This window comes from Oncorhynchus clarkii, chromosome 16 (assembly GCF_045791955.1).
Source record: "Oncorhynchus clarkii lewisi isolate Uvic-CL-2024 chromosome 16, UVic_Ocla_1.0, whole genome shotgun sequence".
NCBI classification, from domain to species: Eukaryota; Metazoa; Chordata; class Actinopteri; order Salmoniformes; family Salmonidae; genus Oncorhynchus; species Oncorhynchus clarkii.
In genome coordinates, this window is record NC_092162.1 from 17,605,880 (window position 1) to 17,627,728 (window position 21,849).

A 21,849-nucleotide genomic window follows, 5' to 3' on the forward strand; every position below is an offset into this window, starting at 1 on the left:
CTAGAACGTTAATGTGTCCTTGATCATGTCATTTGTCTAATGACAATCTCAGTGATTCCTAATTTTGTGGGGAAACATTGATAATTATTAACCATTATAATGTACCAGTAGATTTCATTTGATGAGAATCAAGAATAAACTGGTGGAAGATACTATACATAGTTCTGCAATAAATAAATAGCAAATAAACAAGAGTAGGTCTTAAACACATTTCCATCAATGTTTTCTTTTTACCAACAAGGACATTTTGACCTCAAATGTAGACCTATTGATTAAAATCAACAGCATAATTCAAAACAAAATGAACGGGCTGCTGCTATCTGAATCACGAATCTAACATGTCAGTTTGTAAGTAGAATGTTGTAGTAGGCAAATACTGTATGAATTCAGAATTAGAAAATCATATTTATAGCATTTGCCGAAGGAAAATGTCATTTAAATTAAAGAAAATTAACACGTGTCTGCTGTCAGAAACATGTAAATGATAGCCTACACAATCGTTCTTATCACATAGCTGAAACGGAATGCGATGGGTTCGTAAAGTTGACCGTCCACATTTTAAGAAGTAGCCTATACGGTATTTGAGCATGTTCTAATATAAAATCAGTTTTCAACGGAACGAAATAAAACAAATGGGATTCAAATACTATGCTGCCTTTAGGTTGATTATTTGTACATTATAATAGGCTCCAGAAAATGTGTATGGATTATAGAATATTAATATTTCTTAGACATAATATAGGCTTCACTGAATAAACAACGAAGGCATTTGATTTTTTTAATCAATGTATCATTAATGGTAACATAACTGATCATTTATGAGAACAATAAACACAACAAAACAATAAACATCATTTAGAATATTAATGTAGAGACAAAAAGCTAATCAAAAAGCTGCTGTTTGTATAGAATAAGCCTGGCTATTTTATTAGATTCAGTCCATTATTTTAGCATTGTGGTGTGCTTACTGATTAGTGGGGGGTTTTACCCCCCAAAAACATGATTTTTAAATGCATTTAACCTATGGGGCAGCAGGTAGCCTAGTGGTTAGAGCGTTGGGCCAGTTGCTAGATCGAAAGGTAAGATCCCCAAGGTAAACATCTGTCGTTCTGCCCCTAAATCATTGAACAAGGAACAAACCCACTTTTCCTAGGCCGTCATTGTATATAAGAATGTGTTCTTAACTGACTTGCCTGGTTAAATAAAGGTTAAAAAAAATGTATCAACATCATGGAAATATAATGTTGACAGTTAAATCTATCCACATAGGCCTATTTTACACTGAATTGAAATAAAATATTTGACATACCCATTTAAGTAATCTTTTCTCTTATCCTCAGCAATTCTATGCACACTGGCAGATTTTTCACCTAGTCTGCTCGGGAATTCGAACCAGCAACCTTTCAATTACTGACCCAAAGCCTTATCTGTCTTTTAGAAGACAGACAGACGGGTATGCATTAGGACAAACTCCCAAACTCAGGATGAATCCTCTTATGACTATTATGAGTAGAACAATCTAATATTACCACTGTGTTGTTCCAGGATCAGCTGTGTTCTTTTCCACATGCACAGAGTAATCACGTATCATTTCCCTGAGATAAGGGTAAGTTACAACACAGGCTACAATAAATCATTGGAGATAATTTCCATTGTAAATAAACACTCTGCTCACAGGCACATGGTTCCACACAGAGGCAATGCTGTCACCCTGGCATACACAGTGCGATTGGCTCTCCAGAGGTATCCCTGGTGATCCAGAGGTATCCCTGATGATCCAGAGGTATCCCTGGTGAATAAGAGGGATGCTTCTTCCTCAGCATCCTCAAATAACTCCACACGGGCATGTTAATAACTTCAAATTGCTACATTACAGCCACAATTAAACAAAGGAATCCCAGAGGTGTTAGGAGCTGTTGTGTCACTGTCTGTACAGGCCAACACGTCTCTCCAATCTCCATTTATTTCCCTAAGAAATCAGCGGGGCCACCTTGGCTTAGCATCGAAACTTCATTCATCTCCAGAAATAGATTCCGGTGGAGAGCAAAATCAAATTCTAATTTGCAAGGCAGGAGAGAGAGGCACCGGAGTGAATGCAAGAGGTACCTGGGAAGGCTAACCTCTGGGTGAACCCAGTGCATCTGATAGTTTTACTATTTGTCTGTGACATTGACAGCTAAGGGGGAGATTAGAACCACCCAGCCTGGGCTTCCCACTCTGCATGCTGTCTATGTAGACTGTTACACGCCCATTTTCTTATGGAATACGCCAGGAAGGGCCAATTATGCAGGTACTAGATTACATTTCGACCTGGCGAAATGTGGACGCTATACTGTCCATTACGGGCAATGTGAGCGCCTATTACGTCTAGGAGACTTGCTAGTGCGTTGTGGATCGGTATGGTTAACGGGCGTTTAAACCGCAGGCTCCAGCTCCGAAGGTCGCGTTTCCAATCCTAGTGCCGCTTTTCCCAAATCTTAATCCTTAATTTAACCACTCGGAATGAATTCCTAACCCTAACCTTATATTTTTTACTACAAAACATAGGAACGCGACATTTTCACATATGTTTATGTTGGGGTGATGCTAGAGATGATGAATATGAAGTAGAACATTTCAATTACGCCGCGGGTTGGTGTTTTGTTCGAGAATGGGTGGACTGTTACACATCGATATTCTCAATGCCTGTTTTCACTGTGTGTTTTACCAAATACTTACACCAGAGGGGAGAGGTACTCTAATTAAGAAAAACAATTAAACAAGGGAAGTTAAGGAGAAAGCTGAAACAAAATAGATTTTTACAGGAGGAGACAGAAAACAACATGGCAACGCTTGGAGTGGGGGCGAGGAGACGTGAGTGATGGATGCCCCTCAGTTAGACAGTCAAAATCCCCCCTTCAAGCAGTCATCTCCTCTTACTAGGCAGCATGAGTGCGGGAGCGAGAGAGAGAGTTGGAGATTAATAGTCTAAACAGGGAGAGAGGGTGCAGAGGGAGAGCGAAGATGGAGAAAAGGAGCAGAGAAAGAAACGACTAGCATCTGCAGCAGCACAGTAGCCCCGGGGGAACAGCGTGAACCTTTGAACCCCGATGGCTGGGCCAGCATGATGGCGAGCCTGTTCCAGTCTGGTAATGTGCTTCTCAACGACTACAGCAGAGGAGGAGAGTGAGGGAAAAGGAGAGAGTGAAGGAGAAAGGGGAAAAAAAGATGGTCATTAACACGTTATGTGCGTCCTGCAAGTGCACCAATGAACACTGGAAAATGAATCTCCCAGCAGCTCTGTTTTCTGAAGGGTGGGTATTTCCAAGCCAAAGAAACGTAGATCTATGGAGTTTCCATGGGCAGCCAGATCAATATTCTAGACAGGGTTACTCTAGACCAGGGATGGGCAACTTTGATGGAGGTGGGGGCCACCAAAAGTCTGAACTCATCATTAGGGGCCGCAGTGGTTCACGGGTCTGCGTACCCACATCCATAACCACACATGCAGTCAGACCCGGCCCTAGCCATGTTTAGATAGCTGGCCGCTAGACTAATTCACCAATCCAAAACATTTTGGCTGTCAGTGACTGGCATAACCAGAGAAAAACTGCTTATGCCCAACCGAATTTCGAAATTGCACCTTGTGTTTTCTACTATTCTAACTCTCCACAGTAAGTTGAGACCCCGACTGAGTTCCCGTGGGCCGCCAGTTTACGCAGCCCTGCTCAAGACAGGTTCGGAAGTTTGACAGGTCGACCAGCTAAGAAGCCAGGGGTCAGAAGTTCACTCAGTGGATAGGTAGCATGGCCACTTCCTGTACAGGGAGAATTCAGAGTCTGTTTCTCACCGAAGTGCTGAGTACTGTATGAAATTCAGCGAAGTACCAGCTAAAATAAAAAAGAATCTGGATCTAAGGTACAACAGCTTCCTCCACTAAAACCACAAACTATACAGAGGCCATTCAAGGTCTTGCTACAGCCCCACATATCATTCTTTATTTCTGTTCTGTGTTACAGCTTTGACTGGGTCAGGAACATCTCTAGATATACAACCCACGAACCTTTCTTTTTTTATGTTCTTTAATGTCATTTTGTTCTCAATAGCATAGTTAGAATATAATTGAAAGTACACCTGTTGAACTCTCTCTGCACTAAATTAGACCAATCAAAAACTCAAACAATTTTATGCCGGCACACTCTTTGGAAATGAACATTCTAGATTGATACGCTAATGACCCAATTGAAGAAAAATGAGATACAACTGAACTAAAATGGTTATCTTGGCCTTTTTCCTGTTGGACGTAATTGGTGCAGGAAATAGTGTTGGCACTGGCAGAGCTGGAGCTTGCTGCCCATTGTCTCTGATATCTGTCACAGTCAGCAGACACAAGGGCCCAACGCCACCTGTATTCTCTGATACCACACAGTACCTCTGCCTTCCCCTGTTTCTAACAAACATATCTTTCTCACCACTCAGACGTGTTTGTCCATAGATCATACCCATCAAATGGATCAACAAACAGACACTAATCATCTGGTGAGATACCAATTTGAGAGCTGGAGTTGGTTTCCGCTTGAACTGGTCATGTATGCTTTCAACAACAAATATGTGCACTGTGAATCGACGTTAGATGTTTTATTACCAAATTAATAATCAAGACCTTTTCTCCACACCTGAACAAATATGGGAGATAACAATGTATGAAAACAATCCTTATGACCACAAAAACTTTGATATATAAAAAATAAAAAAAATACTCTGACTGCTCCTGATACAATGCTCCTGCAATACTGGCATCGCCTCGGCTACCACCCAATGGCCACAAAACAAACACACCATCCCTATACTTCTTTTAAGACAGATTGTAAACTTGACCCTGCAAAACGGCATGCCAAGGCTCATAGTACTTCGACCCCCATCTACTGCTTCCCTCCCTCCACTTTGCAAGTCCTCCTCACACTGGGGGAGTACTGGGTGGTGATGGGGGCTGTTGTCAACCAGACTGGGGCTGGGGTGAGGCTGCAGGCACGGTCAGGTCAACCGTGCAGTCGATGGGTGAAACACAGTTCACATTACCATGCAGACACAGAGGAAAACAATGGAGGATCCATCTGTTCCTGTCAGCCATTACAAATCTGGTGTCAGCCAGTCCACTGGACCCAGCTTTTCAAAAGTGATCTATCTGGATTTCGGCTATCGGATAGGATTAAATGTATAGAAATATACTGAATAGAACGGGACTCCCCATTCAAGTCAATAACTTGTCCGTTCTATTCATTCTATTTCTATGCATTTAATCCTATCCAATTGGTGAAATCCAGATAGAGACCTTTTGAAGAACTGGGCCATGGAGAAAACAGGCCAGGCCATTTAGTGAAATAACAGAAGGTGTTATGTTTCCTACCTGGATTGAACACACTTTTTCAACACAGGTTAGGGAGCAGAGAAGTTGAGGCAGTCAACTCCCAAGTCAAATACCAACTGTCATGGTTCTCCTCTACATAGGTGAACAGGAACTGAACCCATATCATCAATATTTTCCTATTCTTACTTTTGATATTCTTTCAATCATTGTACATTTGTTCAATTGTTTTAGGATAAAGGTTATCTTGTTTGATATCATAAGGCTAAATAGAAAAGGTTGGGATTGTTACTGAGGCAAAAGCAAAAGTTGACCTCCTATAGGCAATTGTGACCATACTAGAACGGGTGACTAGAACGGCAGTACTCCTAAAATCAGTCATTCATATCCAGCTTCTGTAATTAAACCATTAATACATTTTCTTCCTAAAATGTAAAATGATTCCATTGGCTCATCATTTCATTATTTTCACACACACCCTCTTCCTTTAAAATGGACTGCCCTGCAAAGCGGGTAAAGCCATATCTGTAATTTACTCTGGCTAGTGAACAGACAGTGAACTAAGAACTCTAGCTGCCCTTTGGTGCAGACAGTTAGTTCAGGAAGCAACGGTGTACAACCAATGAGGAAAAAGCACAGTCAAACAGACCTTTGAAAATAGATATTGCAACATGCTAAATTCACAAAGTGGAGAAGTTATATGTAGGAATGCCCATCATCATCATCATCATCGCATGACACCCACTGAGAGCATGGGACACCCAAGGCTCTAGGTGAGTCATTGTGTCACTTCTGAACAACCAGTCAAGTACTACCATGTCTCATAGAACCAGAGATAGTGAAAGAGAGAGGAAGAGAGAGAGAAGAGAGAGAATGGAAGACAGAGAGCCAGACAGATAAAGGGAGAGAGATGGAACACACATGGCCCCTCAGGTACAGTGTTGTATTTCAAACTGAATTGGGAGAGGAGACCAGGGTTAGGGTTAATCAATCAGCTAATTAGCCTCGAGCTACAGAGCACACTCTGTGTGGGCTGATCTAAGAGAAACTGACTAGGGCCTATGCCTCCCATCCGATACACACGGAACGAATTCACTGAGGGCTCCAGACTACTCTCACCACTAGAGAGAGCTCTAGGTCACCTATCAGGTCTGTGTGAACACCCCCCCCGTCCCCCTGTCCCCCCGTCCCCCATCCTCACCCTTAGTATTCCCACCAACACTCCATTCATTCAGCAGACCCAACCACTAGAGGGCAAGCTGTTACTTGACACCCCTTCTATGTGCTGATATCTTTCAGGTTAAACGCACAGTAGGAGTCCCTATGCTCCACTTACAAACCCCAAATATAATGTAGCAAACACCCTCAGACATGCTTAGCACATATGCACGTTGCATTGAGACACACACACTCACACACGTACACAGCGCACACATACAGAACCAAGCCTTTACTCACAGTCGGGAGAGCCCTCGTCCTGGTAGTCAGAGGCCACTGACAGGTCTTCTGAGGGGGCCGAGCGGCCCAGACTGGAGCTCTGGTTGTCATCTGAACTGTCCTCCTGTCTGGACTCAGCTAGGTGGGTAAGAACACTACATCAGGATCGGGAGGCCAGGGGGAGGACTTTCAACAGCACACAGGAAATGCCCTGATATGGCCAAATGGGTTAGCTGCACAAATGTATGTCAATGGCGCACAAAATAGTTATATCCCAAGTAAGGATTCAACCATTTTATGGTGTAAAATATGCAGTCACTTACATCTGAAGGGAAACGCCTGAGGATTTCTGCAAAATAAAAGTGGGGATTAGTTAAATTTAGACTGCAAATTAGGTTATAAGGTTCTTCAGGTGCTTACACTTCCGTCAATGACACCAAACACCCTACTTTGGTTTCCTGCCTCTCAGACCACAGGACACAACCTCTCGCAAATAAGTACAACCTTCACCATGCACAGAGTGAAAAGCAGTGAAAGGCTTCCGGTGCAGACATCTCTGATGCAGAGACGATTCATTTCTTCTCATGTGCTTACTTTCATACCTCTTTTCCTTTCAATAACACATTTCTAAAAATATCATTCTTAACGCTTCTTTCCATCATCAAAAAAGCTTCAGGAAATGTGAACATCTAATGTAAAATTTAAGTGACACAGGTTGTTTCATTATTCTGTGTGTGCATAGGGAGGTAAAGAGGCCAACTAGGAGGAACAGTCTGGTAGGCCTTACGTACCTGGAGTAGATCACCCTGAAGTTATTAAGTAGGACGTCCCGTGTTTCCCTGGCATGTTTACTGAGGTTCTCATCCTGTAGGATATCTGATACAAACAGCTCACAGTCTGAAAGACGAGACAGGCAAGTCACACATCTAATAAGTGGAAGAAAAAAGATATACCTGTACACCTCAATCCTGAGAAGATGTCATATAAAATATATTATGATTTACTAAGTGGCCATTTAGGATATTTTGTCATTCATTACCTGGAGCATGAACTCTTACAAAAATGCACATAATTTTAAGTGCCTCAAGCCATACTATGATACTATGATCTCTTCCATTACAATTTCCACCTTGACATGTAATCACAAACTGTATTCCAAGTCACAAGCATATCAGAAACAATGTTATCTTTCATGCTGGACCAGGAAAAACAAGTTGAACTACAGCGCTTGTTTAGATTTCTTTGTTTCCTATAATTGTAATATTACCAGGGGTGAAAGTACTTAAGTAAAAAAATACTTTAAAGTACTACAGTAGTTTATTGGGTATCTGTAGTTTACTGGTTTGCTTAATATAAAGAATTTGATGTATACATTTTAATTTGACTTAAGTATTACAATTGAGTACTTTTCCCACTACTGTACTTAAGTACTTTTAAAACCAGATACTTTTAGACTTTTACTCATGTATTACTTTACTGGGTGAGTTTTACTTTTACTTTAGTCATTTTCTATTATGGTATCTTTACTTTACTCAAGTATATTAATTTAGTACTTTTTCCACCACTTATTATCACATTAAGGCGTTGACATATGCAAATATTTGTCAAAGGGCCAAGTCAGGTTGCTCAGTAGTACATGCAAATACGGCAGATGCCAGTGTTCATGTTTGCAAACATTGACAGTTACTCTACAGTGTGAATCAGATGGCAATCTATGAGGAATATCCATAAGGAACTAACTAAAAATCTGTAATATTATCTTGTCATAAAGACGATAGAATATGAAATACAGTAAGGCACATGCAGTTATTCACAGAGCCACTGTAGATAAAAGCATAGTAACAAGTCCAGATGGTTTGATCACTTTGAACATAAACCACTGAATTCTGTAGCACATTATAATAATGTTAACAGACATGTGCAGTGCCTTATTGGCATTTTAAGTTGTAGCAATTCAAAACTATCAGTAAGCCTACGTATAGCAGTAAAGTTATACAATGTGTCCTCTTACAATGATTCTAGTTATAAGAAAGACAAATATATCGAAAATCGCACAGTATATGATTTTCTATTCCATCCTTATGATAATATTCTTACATTAAATCATACTGCTTAAAATCAATAGAAATATATATAACATTACCATTCAAAAGCCTCCTAACTTCTTCAGAGACTGTCCCCATCCTTCCATCAAAGTGCCAGAGGAATTTTCAGACAAATGTTGATAAAGTCAATCAAAACTATACTTTTTGAAAAGTTATGGAATCTGTGTAGACCAGACTCCAGTCATATTGTAACAGTTCCCTGCTTGAAATGAAAGCATGTGGATACTCACACACTATACTAATACACTCATGCAACACCTGTACACTTTTGTTACAAAAACTATTTCCGTGCATGCATCTAATGCAAAATAAGAATTTCAAAAATGGGGCGGAGCATGATGTGACTAAATGCTTCCTCTGAATTATGTTGTTCAGTTGTTAGGTCTATATCACCTCGTCACATCAGTTTGTTCAAAGTCCCTGTATGCATCCAACTTCAAGTATGAATAAAGCCTTTGTTCACACTGCAGGCCATAATCCTCAATTCAGATTTGTTTTTCACATTCATTTTGGGATACTGACTGTCCAAACTGAAAGTTAGAAGTTACCAAAACGAATGTGTGTTCAGCCACCAGTAGTAACTCGCTAACATGGATACGCTAGTTGTCATAGTAACGAAGGGTGTTGTGCAGTATTGTAGACTGATTGGGTGGAGGTGTTTGTGCTTGCTACCACAGACAGTACGATCACGCTTGTAGGCAATATCATGGCGGCGTTTATTAGCTAAACTCATGCGCAGAAACACGTCTAACAGAGAAAAAGATATATTAAAAAACACGTCGAACAGTCGTCTCTCGCTGAACTGCGCGTGTGCAGGCCGTCAAATCAAAGGCAATCCTTCGATATAAAGTTGTTGTTGACGAAAATGAAAACGTGTCAGTTTGTCACTTTCAGAAGTTGGAGTAATAACATGTTCAACTACTTAAGAAAGGTTGTGCCTTTAGATTTCGAGAAAATTAACAGCTAAGGAATAATTTTTCACTTCTCTAATTGATTTTATGCATTGTTGCGTATATGGGTTTAGAAACTCTAGCTGTGTTCGAATACCAATACTAACATACTGTATACAAATACATACTTAATGAGTATATACTACATACTATATACTCAATTCACGTCACAAATAGTACGGTTTCCGCGGTTAGTATGAGTATTCGAAAACAGTTTGTCTTCCTATCACTCAGGGTTGCCATGTTCGTAATTGTCGTAATTTTCCAGATTCGGCCTACTTTGAAAACGATGTCACGTGTGAAAATGTATCGGTTGCAGGTTTTTGGTCTACTTTAAAATTACACCGCGGCCGCCATGGCATTTCTCTTTAAAAAGAAATAAGTGTATAATATTTCACTGTGACCTGCTGCTAATGACTATCAGGCAGTGAGGCACACCGTTACTGCGTGATTGAGTGGTGGGGAGGGCACTGCCGCACGCAGTTTATGTTGCGTTTATGTGCTAGTCAGAACTAGGAAACTCTGAAATTTAAAAGCTGCTAAACGGTTGTAGTTATGCACGTGCCGCGTTCAACGAATCATCAAGTCGGAAATTTCCGATTTTCCTAGTTCCGACTAGCATTTACACACACACAAGAGTCCACTATTGGCTGAGTCGCGTGAGTGAGAGGAGACAGAGCAGCACGCGCGCACGTCTTGTACACTTTGTATTAACCAGTTGTAGGCAGGATATTTAGATGGGCATTATGGAGACACCTATTTTCAACCCTTTTTCCATAAAACGTATCAACACGCTAGAACTGATGCGTATCAACAAATAACGGCGACAAAGCACTGGAAAACGACTTTGGGCGCACTAGAGCGCATTAGATAAATTCACACGGAGGTGGTCTAAACTCCATTCTAATGTCGACTGCTTATGAAAAAGTGTTTTATGCATGATCAGTTATGGGTTTCGGTGGCTGCGTGAGTGGAAATTTGAAATGGAAGTTATGGAACTCCTCATGTGCTTCTGTTATGAGGAAAAGTCTCAATGATACTGACATTAAATGTGGATAATGATAAATTTGCATCTATTGGCCACCATTTGCATCTGTTGGCCTCCCGAGTGGCGCAGTGGTCTAGAGTCGTCACTACAGACCCGGGTTCGATCCCAGGCTGTATCACAGTCCCATAGTCCGGTACACAATTGGCCCTAGGTCGTCCGGGTTAGGGAATGGTTTGGCCTGGGGGACTTTACTAGTAAGTGGCATTGTATAATAAGAATTTGTCCTTAATTGACTTGCCTAGTTAAAAAAGAAGAAGTTGCCTATTAATGTACATGCCATTGTAGGCTATCATTTGATACAATAAAGATGTTGAAATGACCATATCACTGGAGTCATTGCAAATCAATTTGTTCCACTTGTGTAGCCTACCTGGAGCTGGCAAACAGTTTTAATAAATAGCCCATAACTTCAGTTTATTTTTGTTGTAGCCTTGTGTTATTATGCAATTATTAATGGCCATGTTTAGTTAATTGGAAGTTATCAAAGCTCTATCGTCAAATGTATGCCCTGCTAAAGCTGCCCCGGTCAACTGTAAGTGCTGTTATTGTGAAGTGTAAACGTCTAGGAGCAACAAAGGCTCAGCCACAAAGTGGTAGGCCACACAAGCTCACAGAACGGGACCGCCAAGTGCTGAAGCGTGTAAAAATTGGCTGTCCTTGGTTGCAACATTCACTACCGAGATCCAAACTGCCTCTGGAAGCAACGTCAGCACAATAACTGTTCGTGGGGACCTTCATGAAATGGGTTTCTATGGCAGAGCAGCCGCACACAAGCCTAAGATCATCATGCGCAATGCCAAGCGTTGGCTGGAGTGGTGTAAAGCTCCCTGCTATTAGACTCTGGAGCAGTGGAAACATGTTCTCTGGAGTGATGAATCACACTTCACCATCTGGCGATCTGACGGACAAATCTGGGTTTGTCGGATGCCAGGAAAATGCTACCTGCCCCAATGCATAGTGCCAACTGTGGGCTGTTTTTCATGATTCTGCTGTTTTTCATGATTCGGGCTAGTTCCAGTGAAGGGAAATCTTAACGCTACAGTGTACAATGACATTCTAGATTATTCTGTGCTTCTAACTTTGTGGCAACAGTTTGGGGAAGGCCCTTTCCTGTTTCAGCATGACAATGCCCCCATGCACAAAGGGAGGTCCATACAGAAATGGTTTGTCGAGATCAGTGTGGAAGAACTTGACTGGCCTGCACAGAGCCTTGACCTCAACCCCATAAAACACCTTTGGGATGAATTGGAACGCTGACTGCAAACCAGGCCTAATTGCCCAACATCAGTGCTCGACCTCACTAATGCTCTTGTGGTTGAATGGAAGTAAGTCCCTGCAGCAATATTCCAACATCTAGTGGAAAGCCTTCCCAGAAGAGTGGAGGCTGTTATAGCAGCAAAAGGGGACCAACTCCATATTAATGACCATGATTTTGGAATAAGATGTTCAACGAGCATGTGTCCACATACTTTTGGTCATGTAGTTTATTTCTCAATGAAGAATTTTGTAGTGAACATATTATTCATATTTAATTTAGTGATTGAAATTATGACCCCGTCCTCAGTAGCCCATTCCAGCAGGCTATTGGGAAACACAAGAACTTCTTACCTTGAAATGGCCTGGCATTCATGTTGAATAAATTCGTCTGTAAATTTGAACTAAGCAAGCTGCTAAATCGTTCTGTTTACATCTTGCCTATAGGCTACTGAAATTAGATGTAGGCCTATCGTGGGCTATATCATAAACCCAGATTTTTAGTCTAGTCTATGCCCATTGAAATGACAACTCAATCTCGCAAATGCCATTTATAACGGTTTGTAGTCTTAAAATCTTGCACATAATAACGGCACAATTGCCAGAAAATAGCCTAACATCAATTTTTTTAGTTTGTCCAATTGTTTCTTGAGAAATGTCAAATTTCAACTTTCATCACGCAAATCTCCCGTCAGATTTATCTGTAGTTATGCACACGAGCAAAATTAATTTATTAACAATTATAATCCTGGGTTGAGCCTTGAAAAACGGTTGTATATCAGACAATATACCACTGGTATGACAAAAACATGTTTTTTATTGTTCTAATTACGTTGGTAACCAGTTTATAATACCACAAGGGTTTGTGGTATATGGCCAATATACCACGGTTAAATCCAGGCACTCCGCATTGCATTGTGCGTAAGAACAGCCTTTAACCGTGGTATTTTTATTAACTAGACAAGTCAGTTAAGAACAAATTCTTATTTACAATGACGCCTTAGGAACAGTGTATAACTGCCTTGTTCAGAGGCAGAATGATGGATGTCAGCTCGGGGATTCGATCTAGCAACTTTTTTTTAACCTTTCGGTTACTGGCCTAACGCCCTAACCACTAGGCCAGCAACTTTTTTTTAACCTTTCGGTTACTGGCCTAACGCCCCTATTGGCCATATACTTCACCCCCTCTGGCCTTATTGCTTAAATATGATTTTATTCTAAGGATGAAAACAAATCTTATTGAGATATTATCCCATTTAAAATGTGTTGATTACGCATCCACCACCAATCAATTTAACTAACATGATTGCTATGGGTCTGCTGAGAGAGAATTGCATTTTTGCTTCAACAAATAAATCATTGAATCTAAATTGGATGAAAATGAAAGGCTTTTGCCACAGTTGCATGTCTGTCTGTTGACCTCTGCCCATTCATCTCTCTTTGACCTGTCATTAGGATTATAACTATGGTCTGTTCTGGTGTGCTCTCTGAGGCCCACAGGAAATGAATGATCAGCACACTCAGTTAACTCTCTTTTCATAACCAGCTAACCTAATGAACCATATGATACATCAACAAATGTGATACACAGTACACATTGAAAACTGTTTTAATCTTCTCATAATTACATTTATTTTGAGAATGTTTCAACTACAAATATGACTACACACGGTTCATTTTTCCACAAAGATCCTGTATAGTAGTATTTTAGCTTGATATCCCATTAACCCTGTAGCCTTTACACAGGAAATCAGATGAGGTCAGAGGGAGAGGAACTCCAGTGATGTAATTGTCCCTTTGACCTGTGTTTCACTGTCCCCCCAGCCATGCTCCTGTGAGGGCTAGAGGAACCAGCCTTCCTTCCTCCACCACCTGCCTGCTGGGCTCACACATATGAAAGGACAGGCCCTTTGTAATCCAGCAGGGATTACACCACCCAACAATGCAGCGCTGAAAGAGTGACAAAAGCCCTGTATCAAACGCAACCCTGGGCTGCTGAGGGGAACCTGCTATGATCTCCCACTACCAACACTGTCACGACCACCTCTCATCTCCTCAAGAAAGCCCTTTAGCATTCGCTCCCCCTGTCTTCTACCCTCTCATCTCCAGTGCCAGGCTTCTTTATCTGTGCATTCCTTTCCATTTACATTGCAGTGGGGGAGGGACAGAAGGGAGGGACAGTGGGGAGGGACTGTCTCTGATCTGATAGAGCCAGGAGAGAGAGAGTCAGGAGAAACCTGAGGGTATCTAGAGTGTGTGTATATCCACCCCCACACTTCACTCTCAATACATACATTCTCAAGATAGGCAGGCAGGCACCAATGCATAAGGGTAAAAGGACAAATAGTATTGTGTGTATGATGGTTTTACTACCTCTTCGAAACGCAGTGCTCAAATGGACCTAACTAGTTGAGGAGACATGAACAGTTTGACCATCAACATGGCCATTTGTTTAAAGGTCTTCGTCTGCTTAAAACACTTCACGACTTATGTAAAAGCACTATTGAAAGGACGTTTGGGTTAATTCTTAAGAGTCTGCAAATGTTTACATTTTAGAAGAGGGTGAAAAGAGGTAGTTTGCTTTAGGGATTTCCCTAGGGAATCATTGTATTCCCCTTCCACCCTTTGCTCAAATATATGAGAGAGAGGGGAGGGCTGTGGGTTGGTCTTGGAAGGTAGTAAGATGTGACGTGAGATGAAGAGCACCAGAGTCAGGTGTAGCGCTTATGCTAGATCTATTGTAGAGAACCTTGTGCATTCAGTCGGTCAGTTAGGTATTGACTGAGGAAAGTATAGGCTTGAGTCACTCTAATCAATTAAGACAGACGAAAATCATGCCAAACCATATTCAAAACCATGGTGTAAGCTGTCTTTGCATAACTCGATTCACTACAGTGTGTGCTGGGCTGGAGAACGTTGTCTTTTACGGAACAATTCCCTATCTCTGATATACATAACAACTGTAAACATTTTCACTGTTCAGACATTGTCCCTTGAGGCAGTGTGAAAAAGACGAATCTGCCCTATTTCCACCCTCTAGTAAAATAAAAGCAACATTTTGCACAGGGGTATGGGATCGTGGATTGAGAGACTGGAAGGACACAAGGAGTGTGGAGCTGCTTCCGATCCTGCATGTCACCGCTTCTCTCTGTCCAGCAGAGGCCTGTATTCATGGACGCCAAGGAAAGCCAGACTTCCCCCCAAAAATTGACCAACAAAAAAAACATATTAAATAATTTATCTTTCGTATCTCTGGGTTTCATAATTTACCTTCAATTCGCAAGAGGCTGGATGTATCTCACCAGAGAAGGCATCCGAGCGAGCGAAACAGCGCTCCTCTGTCTCTGTCTCTGTATGTGTAGGCCATATATCTGACGCTGTCTGGTCATAAAGAGTATGACATTGTTGCCGCCCATAGCATTGAATGCAACGGAAGCCAGCGTGCGTTTGGCCTCCCTTGATAATAAAAGTTTCAAATAATAGTCAATCAGCGTTGAGCTAAACTGAGTGAGCTCAACTGTGAATGGTCCTGGCACACCCAAAAAAAGTGTCAAGGGAAGCCAGTTTGGATTTGGCTTCACTCCCATCACATCGAGAGTGTACGTCACTGACAGAAACTTGTTGTGGATCTTGATGTGTTGCAGTCTTCCGGAGGCTAGCTAGCTAAAATTGTCCCTTTCCTAAATTAGCTATGGATGGAGATAGGGATTTGAACTTGTGGTTTTACTTAATTCTCTGTACTGGCCAATGATTATAATGGCGATTCTGAGAAGATGTATGTTCAATATGTTGCTAAATGTAGAAGGCTAATGTTAACTAGCTAAAGTTTCCCATTAAAGGAAGTTAGGCTAGCAAGCCAGCTTTTTAGTCAGTTAGCCTAGGACCACAAAAAATGTAAGTGTGTAATTTATGACAGAGTGATAGATTGTTTCTTCAACATGAAAGAGAGGAGGATGGCATTGGCGTGAGTCAACATGTTTTTTCTACTTGCACAAACGCACATGCACGAACAAACACACACATACACACAGAAATCAGAACCATGGACAGCCACATCATATGTATCTTAAGTTGATTGGGTTCAATTGTTTTTGGTATATTTTAGTTGTCACTGTGTTAGACTAAGCATAGGTGATTTGATGATGTTGAAATGTTGAAGTTTAAATGGTGCTGGAATAGTGGAGGCAGCTCCTGTTTTCTTTGCGACTTGCAGTAACTCTATGTGGTTCTAAATCAATAGTTGTTTAGTCGGAAACATTAACTTGGTTGAACATGCTGTAGGTCATGTAACTGTTTGTTACATGCAGAATGCTTTGTGGACCTCACTTGACAGAGGATGCTTTCCAGTTTTGTGATGAAACACAGGTGTGGTTGAATTTATTCTGCCACTGTGTCATCTCATTGACTCAGCCTTAGGCCTATTTATCACGGTCTCAAGGCATATGAACTAACAGGTTATAGAGCAAACAACACAATTATCACAACACATAGGTTGTAATATGACTTTTTTTCTGGCTTCCCCAGTGATTTTACCCACTGCTGTCCAGTTAATTGGAACACAAAGCACAGCGAGGTCGATGGGAGAGAGTGGTGGAGAAGGGGGTTGCTGTCTATCTCAGCCAACACTCCGCCTTCACTGCACACTGGAAATTGACTGGGGAACCAGCAAGCGAGACCGACAGACTGTCACTGGGAAAATGAACTGTCACCTCTCATTTCTCAAACTCCTGGCAGCATCGAATTGGCCCGCTTTGAACCATGTGACGCAACACTGATTGAGTTCTGCTGTCTCCATTTGGAACAATACAACTGTTTTTTTTTTTAAATGAATGGAAAGAGGCCCTGCAGCCGAATGAGGGTGGATGTTCTGTGACAGCATTTTAGCCTTATTCTACTCGACCTGCCATGGTTACAATCGTCCCGTTTCACCACCCCTCATTATTTCCATAGCGCTGCTTCGTTACTCTGCTTTTCTCCCGTTCCTGTTTTTCTTACGCCAAACAGCCATGGTGAACTGACAGGCACACCGTGGCAAACTATTAGGGTGGCCATTTGGATCCTGGAGGCAATTCCAGAAAGTATCAAGACGTTAACCCTGGCCCAGCCACTTGTCCCTCCTGGTTAGCCTGCATATAGGGTAGAGAATGGATGCAGTTGCTGGAGCACTCATGAGGGGTTGGCCTGCAAGTTGGCTTGGGGATGCAGATATGAATGAGCCTCCCAAGGAGGGGGATGATTTTTGGAGACACTTACCTTGGCTCAAATGAACCCCTGTCACAACAAAGGAATCACGCGGAAAGCGGGACATGTGCCATTATCTTTGAGACCTACTGAACACCTGTAAGAAGCTTTTATCCTGGTTCTAAAATGTTTAGGATACCACCCTGATTACTTGCTCGATAATCAACAAAAGGGATCTCTCTGTGCTGCCCCTGAACTCCCCAATCCCCAACCCCCTAACCCATGAATACTGTATCCAGTTCAGATCCTTTGAAGCCTGCTGTCCCTGCCTTGAAGCCTGCTGTCCCTGCCTTGAAGCCTGCTGTCCCTGCCTTGAAGCTTGGTGTCCCTGCAGTGTGACGTGCCACAGTGGAACCAGAGACCAAGGAAGTGAGCCAGGCATTCAACTTGTAAAAGAGCTTGCAACAACTGCAACCAGCATGGGGCTCACTATTCATCTCTTTGGTGTCAGAAAATGTTACAGTGAAGAGATAACGATGTTAAAAAAATATGACTAAATGTTGACTTGTTGCTATGTATTATCGCTCTTTGTGTTTCAGCTGGCATTCATGCTATAGCTTACGCCATTACCATTGTGCCTAGTAGTATTCTCTGCCTGCGTTTCTGCCTTTTGCATCTCTGTGTTTATTGCATGTTAAATCCCTGGCCCTGCTTGTTTTACGTTCTCCAGTTAGAGCTGTAGTGCCACACTGACAGGCTGGTGAAAAATCCTCCTCCATCTCCCTGGTTGAACATCTGTCTCCATGGTGCTGGCTCCTCCATTGCTGGCTGTGACGCAGGTGGAGAGCCCCGGTGGGAGGTCTGAGGTATTACCAAGTGAGAGGACAGGAATCACACCTCTGGGTTCAAGTCCTGCACTTAGTCCCTTCCCTGTTTTTGTTGGACCTGTCAGCCGTCACTATATCTACCGCCATCACCTCCCAAGGCCCCATTGTGACTGTCAGGGTAGAGAAAAGATACATGGCAACTAACCTGACATATTCTCTTTGGTGACGCTCAGTGTAAAGTTTAAAGTGAAACGATGATTGGTTGAAAATCTATCAATTATTGACGCCAACTGCTAGAAGAGAACATAAAAGCTCATTCAGATGTATTTCAAATCATCATGGCTTGCCTGATGACTGTTTGTTTCAAACAGTCTAATTGGGCAAATGGGAGGAAGAGAGTCAGCTTCAAAAAGAGACAACGAGGGAGGAGAGGACCACATGGCTTGTGGCAGGAGGCAATGAGGCAGATAGGTCTTTTAATGGAATGATCATCATCTAGCACCAGTTCCCTCTTTGTTAATAATTCATGGTAAAAAAAAAATGTAAGGAACTATGATGACACTACAATTGTCTAATAAGCCATACAATATGTAGATGAAAAAATATCCCCTGCCGCTTTTTAGCCTTGAATATTAAAAGCAAAGAAAAGGAAGAGAGGGAGACCTTCAGTTGACTCGTCAAAGCCATTCTGGTGTCCTGACAGATTGACTAGAGGCCTTTGTGAATCCATTTGTGGGTGAACTTTGAATGAACCTCAGCTTTGGGGGAGAGGGCACTGACAGGCCAGTGCCTCTGGGGCAGGAACTGTGCAAACCTAACACTCAGTGCAAATATTGAGCCTGCCTATAACATCAGGAGATGAAACAGGGTTGTCAAGCCCCTGGCAGCTTTAAGGAAGAGCTGAGGGCAGCATACAAGGTTCAACTATAAATTTAGCTCTAGTGGTGGTAGATTATCCAATTAGTTTTCTAATGAACTATTATAGCAATCAGAAGAGAAAGTGGCAAGTGTAAGTGGGAACCTGTACCAATTGTTTGTGGATCTCAGGGCATGGCATTTGTGCAGAGCCAAATTGAATTTGGGTAACAAATCTAGTGTGAAACCTGGCACCCTGGAGTTTGTTGTCATGTTTAGAAACCCTGGGGGTATTCTGAGGTGAAGAGGTCATTGGTAGCCACCCCATGTGTGGTGAAAGACTCCTCATGTCACATTATGCAAAGGAAAAGAATGGGTAAAACTCAACAGCAATGAAAGACAGAACATGATATATTTGTTAAAGTTTAATTTTGTAAAAACTATTATATAGAAATCAGTCATATGTGATTGTCAATATGAATTGCATTTCAATGAAAATTACATATTTTTCCATCTGATTCCTAATTTCATGAGTAGGCAGATTTAAAACAGTTTCAACAACAGTTAAACAATGTTGACTTCCAAAATACTATTTGCGTAGAAAGAACATCGAAGAAGAATTCAATTAGCTCCAAAGATTTAGATTTTCTTACAACATATCCTTATTGTCACATTCAATAAATACTTTATAGCCTACTGTATGGGAACATTTCATTCACTCACAAATGTACAAATCAGCACAAAAATACAGACTTTTCAAAACAAACATTTTATTTCTAACTTCTCACATAATTATCTAAATGTATTTGTAGAAAATACCCGTAAATAGTGCAAACATGAAACTAAATTGTTTGCAGAAATTAGTGCACCTAAACCCTGTAAACCTGCAGTATTCTTGAAAATGTGACAAGTAAAGTGCAGCACCATGAGTGCGGTAATTCAAATGTTATTTGTAAAACGATTGCTTTATGCGGTCTTCGAGCTTGGCGACACATCAGGAGATGAGGTGATCTCTCCCAAATCATTTGCCGGTACTGCTGTGTTTCGAAAGACGGTTCCTGCTTTCTCACGCTTTTTCTGCTTCATCCTGCGGTTTTGGAACCAAATTTTCACTTGAGTTTCGTTGAGCTCGAGAATAGCGGCAACTTCCACTCGCCGGGCCCTGGTCAGGTACTTGTTGAAATGGAACTCCTTCTCGAGCTCTGTCAGCTGCTTTGTGTTGAAGTTGGTACGGATTACATTCTGTTGACCGGGGACTCCATACTCTGAAACTGTAAAAGTTAATGAATGAAATGGAATAAATTGCATTTTAAATGAAGGAATGAAAACAGGAATAAACTGTATTATGATTATGTGATGATTGTGAGCAGCCAAGCGCATTTTACGCACTAACATGCAAAGCACAAACATTGATTAGGCAGTGTCTCTATAAATTCCTCATATTATATATATATATATATATATTGTAATGTTGTCTATAAATTAGCCTTTGTCATGACAGTGTTATTTATGACCCTGTCCCAGGAGCTAACAAACCTGTTTTAGGGGGATTCCTCTTAACTTTCATCCAGTCGAAAGTTTTTGAAGTTAAATCTGCATTGAAATCATCCGAATCCTTATCACTATATTGGAAAGGAACTAATCTCGAGTAAATACTCTCCAAGTATTCTGGTTGCCCCTGTTCTCCACTGCAAAAGTGCAGATACTGGCTGCTTGGTGCAGACCCTGGCTCACTGTTCCCTTCGGCCAGGGGCTCACTGTTCCCTTCGGCCAGGGGGGGCATGTTCGTTCCAATGGCTGACACAGGAATCCCAGGCGACTGAATGAAACCTCGTTCTTGTTCATGAATTAGAGCGTATTGATGAGGTCCATAATCCAAGTTTGGCCCTGTTGGCGAGCCATACACCAAGTTTCCCGTTGAGCCAAACTGGAGATCTATATGATGTAGCTGGGGCTGGTGGAGAGGGTGGCTCGAAGTCTGGTGCACCGAAGAACCACCAACTAACCGCCCATCGGACACAAAACTATCACTTGTTGAGCATGAATTGGAAGATAAGGAGGACCTGTATCCATGGTTTAAATTGTGGTGTCCGGCATTGGCATTGAATATGTTAGTCCCCCTGTTACAAATGGTATAATCTAAGTAAGAGTTCATCCTGTATTGTTATGGCAAAATTAATGAAGACGGGTCAGTCCACCTTAATTGCTCTTCCCTGTGCCCTACAACCTCTAGGTAGTATGTCAAATCTGTAAAACTGCCTACCACGCTCATATCACCTTAGTGACAGACCATGTGACTCACTTTACGCCAATGGCAATTGGGACCTATAGCAGTTTGTCAGGTCAGGATCGTCCATCAAACGTCTCACATTTACATGACAAATGCTTCAGTCAAACTCGCCCATCAATCTGATAAGAACAGAAACACGTCACACCACTTCTGCAAGGACCTTCTGGTCAGACTGAGGGAGAATGATAGTCTGAAAAAGTGAAAGATTTTTAAATTATTTCAATTTTGTCTCTCGAACATTTTGAGTTTGAAGCAAACAGTTGATTTGGATGGTCTATGTGATCGAAATAGTATTTTGGCTGTGCTTTTTTAACAGTATTATAAGAGTAAGTAAGTTTAGTGAATTGAAATGTTTCCATTGTCATTCATGCAGTTAACAATAGGATATACGATTGGTGTATAATACCAGGAGTTCTCTATGAGAATTATGTTGCCCAATGTGTATAAGTATAGCAGCTCATGTGAATTACTTGATTAGCTCGGCGTGTTCTTCCGTCTGAGAGCTAATTTTACAGAGGAGTCTTGAAATTAATGCGACGATCAATCTTCTGCTCCTCT

At 41.6% G+C, this 21,849-nt stretch overlaps 2 protein-coding genes across 2 annotated transcripts in view; both read right to left on the reverse strand.

Moving 5' to 3' along the window:
• Positions 1-9,160, reverse strand: part of LOC139367482 (src kinase-associated phosphoprotein 1-like) — a 34,483-nt gene extending 25,323 nt beyond the window's left edge. Inside the window, exons 1-4 of the mRNA XM_071105707.1 lie at positions 8,925-9,160; positions 7,573-7,678; positions 7,105-7,130; positions 6,803-6,919 (exon numbers count right to left, since the gene is read on the reverse strand). Coding sequence (XP_070961808.1) covers positions 6,803-6,919; positions 7,105-7,130; positions 7,573-7,678; positions 8,925-8,964 — 289 coding nt within the window. The 5' untranslated portion in view covers positions 8,965-9,160. The remainder of the gene's footprint in view (positions 1-6,802; positions 6,920-7,104; positions 7,131-7,572; positions 7,679-8,924) is intronic.
• A 10,807-nt stretch (positions 9,161-19,967) lies between these two features.
• On the reverse strand, positions 19,968-21,156 carry LOC139367483 (homeobox protein Hox-B1b-like). The gene is made up of 2 exons (XM_071105708.1): positions 20,538-21,156; positions 19,968-20,272 (listed from the first exon to the last, which is right to left on the reverse strand). Exons 1-2 carry the CDS (start codon positions 21,154-21,156, stop codon positions 19,968-19,970), a joined length of 924 nt encoding a protein of 307 aa, XP_070961809.1.
• Positions 21,157-21,849: the final 693 nt, after the last annotated feature.

Bases quoted from the DNA above. Each gene is read 5' to 3' on its own strand.
- LOC139367483 (XM_071105708.1), bottom strand. From the start codon at position 21,156: ATGAACTCTTACTTAGATTATACCATTTGTAACAGGGGGACTAACATA. The intron at 20,273-20,537 runs GTTTGTTAGCTC...TAACTTTTACAG, and splicing joins GAGGAATCCCCCTAAAACAG to TTTCAGAGTATGGAGTCCCC.